This window comes from Pseudonaja textilis, chromosome 6, assembly GCF_049901715.1.
Source record: "Pseudonaja textilis isolate UNSWEBS1 chromosome 6, rPseTex1.2, whole genome shotgun sequence".
NCBI lineage: Eukaryota > Metazoa > Chordata > Lepidosauria > Squamata > Elapidae > Pseudonaja > Pseudonaja textilis.
In genome coordinates, this window is record NC_141995.1 from 55,910,409 (window position 1) to 55,922,680 (window position 12,272).

At 42.4% G+C, this 12,272-nt stretch overlaps 1 protein-coding gene across 5 annotated transcripts; it reads left to right on the forward strand.

The window, feature by feature from the left end:
- Positions 1-11,222, forward strand: LOC113435822 (OCIA domain-containing protein 1). Of its 5 annotated transcripts, none has more exons than XM_087936603.1 (7): positions 1-121; positions 1,416-1,517; positions 1,888-1,975; positions 4,138-4,191; positions 5,633-5,668; positions 7,691-7,793; positions 11,031-11,222. In XM_087936603.1, the coding sequence occupies exons 2-7, from the start codon at positions 1,464-1,466 to the stop codon at positions 11,098-11,100; spliced, it is 405 nt and encodes a 134-aa protein (XP_087792729.1). In that variant the 5' UTR covers positions 1-121; positions 1,416-1,463; the 3' UTR covers positions 11,101-11,222. The 5 variants fall into 5 exon arrangements, with proteins under 5 accessions (XP_087792729.1, XP_087792731.1, XP_087792730.1 ...); XM_026699903.2 differs by having other exon boundaries at positions 18-105; XM_026699902.2 differs by having other exon boundaries at positions 65-204.
- Positions 11,223-12,272: the final 1,050 nt, after the last annotated feature.

The window sequence follows — 12,272 nt, forward strand, 5'->3', positions numbered from 1 at the left end:
CTTATTCGCCACGCCCCCTCGCCACGCCCCCCCAGGGCGGCCTCAGCGCAGGACAAAAGCCGCTGAGGGGCCTGGCCTAGGAGTAAAGGCGCCCCTTTTCCACAGGTGGATCCCGCTGCAGGTCGAGGCGACCCCGAGCGGTGGGAGGGTGGAGGAAAACGGCGACAGAGGCGGGGAGAAGCTGGGAGGGCACCCGGGGGAGAGGTAGGGAAGCCGGGAGGAAGAGAGAGAGACGGCGAGGGGTTGACCGCCCGCCCGAATAAGCCTCGCCCTGCAAAGGTGCCCCGAGGCGAGGAGTGGGGCTGAATGGAGCGACACCCCCCCCTCCCGTTGCACGCTTCGATAGCGGGACCTGCTTCTTCCTAGCGTGCCAATATATATAATATATAATATATAGTACATTATATATTCCTGTAGAGCAGGGAAACGACAGTCCCCCCACTTTTTTTTTTTTTACTTCTGGACTTCAACTCCCAGAATTCCTGAGCCGGCCATTCCCGCTGAGCCCGGCTATGCCCGCTGGCTCAGGAATTCTGGGAGTTGAAGTCCAGAAGTAAAAAAAAAGGGGGGGGTGCTATCCTCCTTCACCTGTGCTGTGTATAGAGCCATGTCTTAAAAGCTGCCCAAGGTCGAGGAACTCTCCTGTTGACTTAAAACCGAGCAAGGAACCATGACGAGAGCTTTGGCCGTGTGAATGCGTGGCAGCCAAAAATAACAAAAAGGCGCTTGACCATCTGGTGTCCTGAACAGCATGACTTATTTCAGGGGTCTCCAAAACTTGGCAACTTTGAGACTTGTGGACTTCAACTCCCACAATTCCTCAGCCAACTTTGCTGGCTGAGGAATTCTGGAAGTTGAAGTCCACAAGTCTCAAACGTTGCCAAGTCTGGAGATCCCTGAGCTATTTAAACAACAGAATTTCCCCAGAGGTTCTCCTGACTCCACCAGACCAAAGTGGTTTCTATCCTGAGGACAACCTCATTCCAGAGGGCAGGCCTTGATAGATGGGCATTATTTAATCAGAGGAAGCCAGGGCCTGCCAACCCTTACAAGATGGAATTGTCCAGGCAGCTAGTAGGGGGAGACAGGTGGTCCTACAGGTAACCAGGTTGCATGCCAGGTAGAAACATGCACCTTGAATGGCACTTGGAAGCAGACTGCAGCTCACAAAGCAGTGGTGTAATACGATCACCCCGAGTTATGCTCGTCATTGTGTGACCAATAGAAGGAGGGGTGGGATTCAACCGGTGTTACTACCGGTTCGGTAATTATGTTACTGATAGCATCCCACCCCTGAACAGAAACCTCTGGATGGTCTTCAAAGTCAGAATTATGCTAACCATATAGCAAAAAGGGCTTTCGAAGTTTTCTTAAAATGCACAGTCGACTATATTTTGTGAATTCTGTTCTTGTAGGACACTCACGTTTCGGGTGCTCAGATTTCCTGGAACCACTAAAGAAACATGGATTCTACTCCAGGAGATACTGAGGCCTCTTCAACAGAAAATAAGACCCAGGTTGGTCCTTTCTTCTCTTCAGAGATTCATTTCTGCCCTGGTTCAAGGTTGAACAACCTCTCTTGTGAAGTTGCATCATAACAATTATAATTGTATTTTAGCAGCAATATAATAATAGTAATAATAATAATACATTATCATTATATTAACTCTAAATTGCGCTATTTTCTTCCCAAACTTTTTTTTTAAACTGACTTGTTTTATGAGTTTTTAATAATATTCAAGTAATGATCAACTAAATCATAGATCATAATGTTCTACATCTTCAAGAATTTTCTGTTTTAGCATAGGAAAAAAAACCACAATATTTTATTCTTTTAGTTCAACATGCTGTTCTCATACTCTTATTTATTTAGATTTTTCTTTCCAGAATCTATTCAGTTATCCAAGAAGCATCAGTGGGGAAGAGATTGAACATATCAATCAAATATGTAAAGAAGAAAGCTTCTGGTACAGAGGTATATTCCTTCGTTCTGGTACAAGAAGAAATATAATTGTATTTTGGTTGGTATTTCTTTATTCTACTGTTGTCAAGTCCACCTGAGGATTGCTAATATTTGGAATTGACAACATGTTCCCTCCAAAGACCATATCCATTACTTGACGGGAGCTGTAAAATGTACACGCCTTTTACTTATTTCCTTCCATAGGTATCTGCTATAGTCTGGTAAGACTCTCAGTAATTTGCAGGCAATAAAAATACCTAAATTTTCCTTTGTACTTTTTAAAAATTGGAAACAACCAAAATTACTCACTGAAAATAATTTGAAAACCCAAAATGTGATGAATAGTAACTTTAGTTTACTCATCCATAATAATTACATACAGTTATACATGCAGTTATTCTTCCTCTCCACGTGCATATTCCTGTATAAACATTTGTCTCCCAGCATTGTCCCCTCCCCTATCTCTGACCCCCAGTAATCTGAGTATCCTCCCGTATTTCGCAGGATTTAAATCCCAAACCAAGATTACATTCCAATAATGATATTTTCAGTGACTGCATTTGGAGTCACATTGTCTTCGTCATTATAAGAAATGCTGTTCGATTTAAGCAACCTATTCTGCCCCACTTCCCACCACCTCACCCCAATTTAAATCCTACATCAGTTTAGCTTCTCTGTACATCTGATGAAATGAGCTTCAGCCCACAGAAGCTTACGCCTTTTAATTAAATTTGCTAGTCAGAAAAAGTGCTCCCGTACCCAACTATTTTTTCACACCTCCAGTGGGGACCACAAGATCAGAAACGTTTGCTTCCATTTTTAATTAACCATAGTTTATTCTTGCTTTAAAAGTTAATTTATTTAAACTATTTTTCATTGACTAAAGTTTGAAGTTCATTTGTTTCTGCAAGCTCTAGCTAAGGCTAGTCTTGGTTCAGATATAAAAATTAAAGAACCAGACTGGAAGGAAATGTCTCAGATTTCTTTCCAATCATATTTGTAGAAGGGAAGGAAGAAAAAGATGACTCTGCATCTTATCTAACTCATTTCCATAAAAAGCAGCTGTAATCACTATCCCCAATGGTATCAGTGATGGATTTAGATGGTTTTTTTTTTTTCTAAGTAGAGCAGCGTTTCTCAACCGTGGCAAATTTAAGACATAGGAACTTCAAGTCCCACAATTTCTCAGCTAGCATGAAGTCCACACATCTAAAAGTTACTAAGGTTTAGAAACACTGAATTAGAGATGTTGCTTCCAGATGCTTACCAAATCATCCTTTCATGATAACAATAGCACTTAGTGTCAGTCTGTGCTCCATTCAAAATCCAAGAAAGAAATACTTAGACTCCATAGATTAGAGGAAAGAATTCTTTTACTGAAAATTGAAGTGGTAGCTTCAGGTAAAATTCGGAATCTAAGAAATTAGGCGTGCAGATCACATATACAAAGGGATGGAATGGTTCCCAACCCCCAAAGTTCAAAAGATTGTTCCAATCAAAAAGTTCTGGATATGGTCATGTGGGCATCTTCAGGTGGTGATGAGGCCTCTGTCTGTTGACCTTGACATATTTTGATAAAGATTTGCAGTTGCGCAGAGAAAAGAAGGCTAAGCAAGGAATAGAAACTTAAGAGCAGGAATTTATACTCCCCCACCCACTCCTCATTCATACAACACAAGAATGTAAGACCTCCAGCTCTCCTCCCAGACATAACCCCTCCCCCCGTTACTTATGGCAGCCAAAAGATGCAAAGCAGTAGAAAAGATATTGAAGGCTGACACTTAGACTTATATACCACTTCATAGTGCTTTTACAGCCCTCTCTAAGCAGTTTACAGAGTCAATATATTGCCCCCAACAATCTGGGTCCTCATTTTACCAACCTTGGAAGGATGGAAGGCTCAGGAGTCAACCTTTACCCAGTAAGACTCAAACTGCTGGCAGTTGCAGTTAGCTTGCAGTGCTGCATTCTAACAACTGTGCCAGCAGACAGCCAGATGAAAACTTCTAATACTAGTTTCCTGAATTTCTTTTATAAACTGGGCACCTGTGATGAGCCGATTCAGAAAAGGCCAGGATGTTGTAAAGTTTCACCTGCTGCTTCACTGGGAGTGGGGGCTCATGGGAATGAAGACCCAGGCTGAAATTGTCCATTGTTGCCATGTTTGTTTACAGCGCTTCCTCTATCTCTTGCAAGTATGCTTATTACTCAAGGACTAATTACTAAAGGTAAGTAGATTTTTTTTTAAAGTTAAAAATGTGTGGTGAATTTTGCAAAACGATCAGTGACTGACCGTTTCCATGAAATAAGCGTTAGGAGAAAACCCCTAATCTATATAACAATGGAACTGTAAAAAGGTGGACTGATAAAAATTTTATGTGGAGAGAATGTGTGTAACCGGGGCATATTTTTCCCATGATTGAGAAAACATGTCTTTCAGAGACATTTTTTAATATCGGTCGTGAAATAATGACTTCTGTAGTGAATCTATCACTTAAGACTTTCAGCTGCCCATACTATTGCCTTCAACAGCTAGAGCAGTGGTGGCTAACCTTTTGGGGCTCCTGTGCCGGTGCCCCCCCACGCCCCCTACACATGTGCACACGATCTCCCCACCCCTCCCTTACCTGCACTGAGCATGCACGTGCCTCCCAGCTGATTTTTGACCTGTTTGAGGCCTTTTTAGGCCTCCCAGAGGCTTGAGGGAAGCCTCTGCTGCCTTTGGAGGCTGAAAAATGGGCCTGTTTTGTCACTTCAGGTATTTCCAGAAATACAGGAAGTGACAAAATGGGCCTGTTTTTAGGCCACTAAAGGCGGCAGAGGCTTCCCTCGAGCCTCTGGGAAGCTGAAAATCAGCTGGGAGGCACACACATGCGCAGTGCAGGTAAATTTGTCTGGGGCTAGCGTGCCCATGGCACGTGCAGCATAGGTTCGCCATCACAGAGCTAGAGGAAACAGAAGAGGTTTTTCAGGAATAAAATATATACAATTTTTAATTTCATGTTCATGTTTAATCTGAAAAAAAAAAAAGTGCGTTGGAAAGTAACGATTTAAGTACCATCCCTTTAAAGTTTGTCTACGGGAATCCTTGCAATGTTGGTTTGCAATATTTCCTTTTTATCTTTTTGTTAAAAAGGTTTCATTATGTTAATCATTAACAATCTAGCCTTTTTGTTTTCTTTCTTACAAGTGCATGTTACAGTTAGACTTCCAGCTTAATAAATGTATTTAAGTGGTAATATTTCTCATGTCTTAATTTTTGATCAATTGTGACAGGTATGGCAGCTAGAAGAGGCAAAATGTACTTTTTTGTAATCCATTAACCAAGCAAGGTTGCTTTTGGTTTAAAGTAATGGTTTAAAGCAATAAGTCAGGGTAGTCCTTGACTTATGATCTAATTGAGTGGAATTATAGAATAGAATAGAATAGAATAGAATAGAATAGAATAGAATAGAATAGAATAGAATAGAATAGAATAGAATTCTTTATTGGACAAGTGTGATTGGACACACAAGGAATTTGCCTCCAGTATATAAGTTCTCAGTGTACATAAAAGAAAAGATGGTTAGTTGTTGCTGTCATTCAGCAAGTCTCTGCTGAATGTGCAAACCTGGTCTATATTTCAACTTGGCCTAAAAATCTTCTTTTAAAAATGATTCTTTTTTCTAGGGATTATCAAGACGGCTTCTACGAATACAGTAGTTGGTAAGTTTTGAACGGCTGTGAAGTTACAGCGGGAAAAAAACAAAAAGGGTTTAGTCTATATTTAGTAAAATGGACATCTCTCTGATGCAGTGTTTCTCAACTTTGGGAGTTGAAGTTGAAGTCTTAAAGTTGCCGACCACGAGAAACACTGCTCCTATATTTGCACTCAAACATAGAGCATGTGGGGAATGCATATATCAGCCCTTTAAGAAAGGCCTAGTAGGAAACAGGTTAAAGATTCCAGAAATGCCATCATTGTTGTAGGATAGAGTTAGCAGTGATGGGATTCAAAAAAATTTACTACCGGTTCTACGGGCATGGCTTGGTGGGCGTGGCAGGAGGAGGATACTGTAAAATCTCCAGTCAGAGGTGGTATTTGCTGGTTCTCTGAACGACTCAAAATTTCGGCTACCGGTTCTCCAGAACTGGTCAGAACCTGCTGAATATCCACCTCTGATAGAATAACAGAATCTTGAAAAGTGACCAAGTCCTGATCAAGTTTTCCTTCTGTCCATCTTACATCAAACCAAATCAAATCAGGATTATTTGGAGTTACTGTTTCCTTCCTTCCCCATCACTGAATTATTTTTATTTTCCTAACTATTCCTGCATACTCTCTTCATTCCTTTATCCCAAAAGAACTTAGAAGTGTTTAAATTTTAGCAGATTGTATACAGGTAGTCCTCAGCTTACAACCACAATGGAGCCACAAATTTCTGTTGCTGAACAAGCCCGTTGTTAAATAAGCTTTGTCCCATTTTATGGCTTTTCCTGCCACAGCGGTTGAATCTGAACATTGCAGTTGTTAAGTTGGCAACAACTGTTGTTAAACGAACCCGTTTCCCCATTGATTTCGCTTGTCAGAAAAGGTTGCAAAAGGAGATCCCATGACCCCAGCACACTGCAACCGTCATAAATATGAGTCAGTTGCCAAGCATCTGCATTTTGATCACACGAGCATGAGGATGCTGCAATGGTCGTGAGTGTGAAAAAGGTTTTAGTCACTTTTTTCAGTACCATTGTAACTTTGAATGGTCACTAAACAAACTGTGGTAATCCGAAAACTACCTGTAGTTGTGCTGAGAATTTTAAAATAATTGCTATTTTTATAAATTAAGAATCTGTAGCCCCCAGATTCTTGCCTATTTCAGTAAAAATATTTATAGCCTATGATGACCCGGGAAGCAGCACAGAGGTAATAAATTCCCAAACGTAAATAAATTTCCTGTAATGCCTCCAACTTGGCCCCACTGTTCAATTGTTCACAGTTGGAGATTAAATTCTTTCCAAAATAGTCTCCAGCAGAAATAAATACAGTCCAAACTCAAAGAACAGATAACGGAGAAATAAAAAACCAAAACAAACCTCACTGAAGGAATTTCCAGGACAGACCAGGATAAGTAATTACAAACTTCAAGAAGATAACAAGGCACAGTCCGTTGGAAGAACGCCAACCAAGATAAACCTCAGCCAGAAATAAAACACACTTTGCTTCTAGCAACACTGTGTTTTAAACACCCCTCCTTTATACTATTCCCCCCAGCTGCAGCCAATGAGGGGGATCATGGCCGTTTCCTCTCCCGTAAGCCATGTTGTTCACTTCTCCTTTCCTCCCTGCGTGCCCTAGGATGAAGAGGGGATGGGCCTGGGTCTTCCTCTGACTGCCCAGCCGGCCTCTGCCCTTCCCCAGCCTCCTCCACCACCTCCAGAGCCACATTTCCACTCCCTGTTGGCTGTTCCTCCTCTCCCTCAGTCGGTCTCTACCAGGAGCATGACATAGCCTGGGCACTGTGAGGCCTGTTGCTTCGTGCAGTGAGGTTTTAATTGTGAGAAGAATCCAACTTTAACACTGTTGGACAAATGGGCCAAGGCATTTCTAATGCCCACTCTCAAAATGACCCTCAATGAAACACTGTTAAAAGCAGGTTTCTCACATTATAGGTCAATGCAGGACACCCAAATATATATATATATGAGGAAAATTCATTGCAGGTTACTGATGCCGTTGCTTTTCCTTTATAGTTGTTGGTGCTGTGGCGTTTTTTGTTGGGAAAATGTTATATGCTAAAAAATGTGCCCAGAGTTTTGAAAGTCTTCTTGTGCCATTCGGACCGGAACAGAACAGGTTTGTTTGAAATTCATACTTACAGTGAGAGTTTGGGGGTGGGTTGGGTTAGAGCAGTGCCTCTCAATCTTAGCAGCTTTAAGATGTGTGGTTCCATTTCCGGAATTCTTCACAGCCAGCATGCTGGTTAGGGAATTCTGGAAGTCCCACATTTTAAAGTTGTTGCGGCTGAGAAACACTGAGGTGAGATGGTTCAGATATTTTTGTGGATTACCTGTGTCTGCCTTTCGGTCTTTCAGTAACATTGGAAGAGCATAGCAATAGCACTTGGACTTATATACCGCTTCACAGAGCTTTACGGTCCCTCTCTAAGCAGGTTACCCCCCAACGACCTGGATCCTCATTTTACTCACCTTGGAAGGATGGAAGGCTGAGTCAACCTTGAGCTTGGTGGGATTTGCTGGGCAATGTTGCATTCTAACCACCGTGCCACCAAACTCCTGCATTCAAGAGTCTTCATCCTCTCCCTCAACCTCTCTTCTTCCTTTTCCTGTGTTATTAACAAATCATACGGGATTTGGAATTCAACCATCGTATCTTTTATGATTTGCGCCATTGTGTGTGAAAGGAGGAGGAAACTGGAAGAATCCAAGCTTTGGGCTTAGCAGTTGTACTTGTGAAAATGCAGTTCAGCATTACATCGGAATAATACCATAGTTTTCAAAGAACTTTTCAAGTGTTACTTTATGTAGATGGAAATGGGACTACTGAGGGAGAATTAAGATGAATCCCTGTTGATGTTTAATAAGGGGATCCTGAAGCCGGCTCAGTTCCTCTCAGGTTATGTTCCTAGTTTGAATACTTTTTACAAGATTGAGAAGAGAACAATCAGAATAATAAGGCTGGCAGGGTCCTTGGAAGTCTCACAGGCCACGGGTGCCCAACCTGTGGGCTATGGCCCATTGAGGCATGGTCTGTTGGCTACCGGCCTGCATGAATGGCTGACCCCCTTGCGCTAGTGTCACCATTAGCATCACACAGGCGCTAGCGTCATCCCGTCCCATGATCGCTCATGGCCCCATTTCCTCTCACGGCCCCGTTCATGCGTATGCCTGTTCAGAGTATTGCAGTGTAAATTCAGCACCAGAAAAGTAAGCACAGATGGCTGAGGCTTCATTTAACTTCCTTATAAACACAAGTCAATTTTACAATACCAGTTATAGATTTCTCCAACATGGAGCAAACTCAAACAGCAGACATGTTACAGGTTCAGAGCAGAACAGCAACTTAGCTTCAGCAGACAAGCAAACAAGTTAGTTTCTCTTTCACTTTAGAGCTGAGCACAGAACAAAGATAAACCACATCCAGATTCTCTCTTTAAGTTTCAGCCCTCAACTCATCCCTTGTTGGTTGACCTTGTTACTGTGCTCTATTCCAGTTCATGAATATACTCTTGACAGTGCATGTATGCGTAAAGGTACTTGCCCCTTCCACCCCGCCCCCCTCTGGACCACCAACCCAGAAAGGTTGGGGAACTAGTCCAACTCCCTTCCCAAAGCAGAAGTCCTTATACCATCCTGGGCAAATGGCTGTTCAATCTTTTCTTTAAAAACTTCAGAGATGAAGCAGCTACAATTCTGGGAGGCAAGCTATTCCATCAGTTAATTGTTCTCATTGTTGGGAAATTTCTCGTTAGTTCCAGATTGAGTCTTTCCCTGATGAGCTTCCCACCTGTTGCTTCTTGCATTGCCCTCAGGTGCTTTGGAGAATAAATTGAAACCCTTTTCTCTGTGCCTGCCCTTCAAGTATTGGAAGATGGCTATCATGTCGCCCCTAAGTTTTCTTTTCATTAAGCTTAAACTTACCTTGTTCACTTAACCATTCTTCATATTCGCTAGTTCAGCCTCCAGACCACTTATCCTCTTTGTTGCTCTTCTCTGCGCTCTTTCTAGGGCCATGATGGTGAACCTATGGTACGCGTGGCACACAGAGCCATTCGTGCCGGCACACAAGCTGCAGGCAAACTTACCTCACTGCGCATGCGCGCGCCTCACAGCTGATTTTCGGCCAGTTTGAGGCCTTTTTCAGGCTCCCAAAGGCTTGAGGAAGGCTTCTGCAGGCTTTGCAGGCCGAAAACTAGCCCCGTTTCATCACTTCCAGTATTTTCAGAAAAACAGGAAGTGATGAAACGGGGGTAGTTTTCGGCCTACAAAGCCTGCAGAAGCCTTCCTCAAGCCTTTGGGAGCCCGAAAAAGGTCTCAAACTGGCCGAAAATCAGCTGTGGGGTGCAGTGCAGATACAGGGGCGGCGGGGTGGGTGGATGGATTGCATGTGCATGCGTAGGGGGTGGGGGGCGCATTGCCTTCTAGGTACTGGCACGCAGGAATGCAAGCGCACGCACAATTTTTGGCACAGGAGCCCAGAAAGGTTAGCCACCATTGTTCTAGGGTCTCAGGATCTTTTGGGGTGACCAGAATTGGATACAGTATTTCAAATGTGGCCTTACCGGTGCAGTATAGAGTAGTACTATCACTTGATACTGTTGATGAAGCCTAGGACTGCATTGGCTAATTTGGTAGCTGCAGCACATTGCTATCTCATGCTTAAGCAGTGATCTACTAGGACACCTAGATCCCTCAGTTACCTGCTGTTGAGCCAGGTACCTCCTCTTCTCTACCTGGGCATTTAGTTTCTCCAGCCTAACTGCAGGACCTTTACCCACTGGACTGCATCTTGTTGGCTGAGGCCTATTGCTCAAGCCTATGAAGATCCCTTTTGAAACTCGAGTCTGTCTTCTATCTTATTTAGTATTTTGGGGAATAACTATTGGACTTTAGATTTGTTTGAGCCTGCAGTGACTTGCCTAGTGTACCATTTTGTGTCATACAGAGGCCAATGTACTGCATTCAGGAAACTGATAAGCATAGACAATAGCTCTTTAGGATGGTTGATGGAGAAAGAATGGAAAATTGACTAGTGACTATTATCCCAACAAAATTGCACCACGCCAGAGTGGAGATGAGCTTAGTGTTATTTCTGTGTTGTGCTTTATTGTATGTTTTTAACTCTAACCGTAGTACTGATTTGATAAAACTATTCAAAGCGAACAGATTCAATATAATAGAAACATATGATAAATGAATGACAGCTGTTTACCTATTACTGCTCCATAAACCTGCTATTTAAGGCACTTTTTGTAATTCCAGAAATAAAAATGACCATGCTATAATTTTATAACATTGACCTTTTGTTAATAAACCAATATTCAATCTTTTTATCTGCTCCTAATCCTTTTAGGAAACATTATCCTACAGATGAAGGCAAAGCCAATCCTCAAATGAAAAAAACAGATACTTCTGTTTCTTAAAACAAGAACACATTAACAAAATTAATATTTTGCTCACATTAATGTATCCCTTACTCTTATGCGAAGACACTGTACAGAATTATGAATATTGGAATAAAGTGATTATTTTGTGTATTGGTAAATCTGCTTATTTTCTCTAAATACAGAGAATTCTCATTACTCGCAGTGTTCATGTTCTATAAAATTGCTGCGAACACCAAATTGGCAAATGCCGACACCTCAGCTGGGAACAGCTGTGTATCAGGTGACTCAAATTATCTGCATGTCTGTAAAGAAGCACCATAAGCATTGTGAGTGCTGAGTTTGTGGCTACAAATCAGTTTTTGGGAGCATGAAATTTACGTACAAGTACAGGGGGGCCTCAATTGACAATGGGTCACTTAATAACCATGTGAAGTTGCAATAGCCTCCAAAAAATGTTACTTACCACTCATCCTCAAAGTTACGATTGCCGCACCAACCCAGCAATTGCATGATCATATTTCGGGTGATTGGCAACCTTCTCACATTTACACTCTATTGCAGGTCCCATAGTCACGTGATCATATTTTTCAGTGGTTTTTTGCCATTTTCTGGCAAAAAAAATCCCATTAGATAAGCTGGATTCTGTGATGATTCCCCACGGATGCTTCTCCAGATACCTCTCTAGATGTCAGCTCGGGGGAGGGTAAACCAGTTCCTGGCATGTCAGGAGCTGAGTTTGATTGATGTCTCTGAGCAGCAGTTGGTAACGGATTTGGCTGAGGCCTCTAAGTGGGGAAAGCATGCAACTAGAGCCATTCCATGAGGAGGAGGAACTGCCTTCTGCACCTGATCCCAACGACACCTAGGGCAGAGAAAAGGCAGGAACAGAGAAGGTGGGCCAGACTACTTGTGAGGAGAAAGCCTTATCCTTCTGGATGGACTGCACCAGAATTTAGCTATTTAGCTGGCTATTCAATCTTGGTCTTCATCTTTTTGGGATGACCTGAACTGAGATAAAAATGGAAGTGCAACCCTCTTCGTCCTCCTGGACTTCTCAACTGCTTTCAATACCAATAACCATGGTTATCTTTGTAGGCAGGCTCCCTGAGTTGGGATACAGGGAAACAGTAGTTCTGTTCCTACTTGGATGGCCATTTCCAGAAGGTAATACTGAGAGATTAGGGGGGTTGGTTATGAAGTCCTTTAAG

What these genes read in the sequence shown, in the direction of transcription:
- LOC113435822 (XM_087936603.1), top strand. Translation starts at nt 1,464, where the DNA reads ATGGATTCTACTCCAGGAGATACTGAGGCCTCTTCAACAGAAAATAAG. An exon ending in AGAAAGCTTCTGGTACAGAG is followed by an intron (nt 1,976 to 4,137) that starts GTATATTCCTTC and finishes GTTTGTTTACAG; the next exon opens with CGCTTCCTCTATCTCTTGCA. An exon ending in TCAAGGACTAATTACTAAAG is followed by an intron (nt 4,192 to 5,632) that starts GTAAGTAGATTT and finishes TCTTTTTTCTAG; the next exon opens with GGATTATCAAGACGGCTTCT.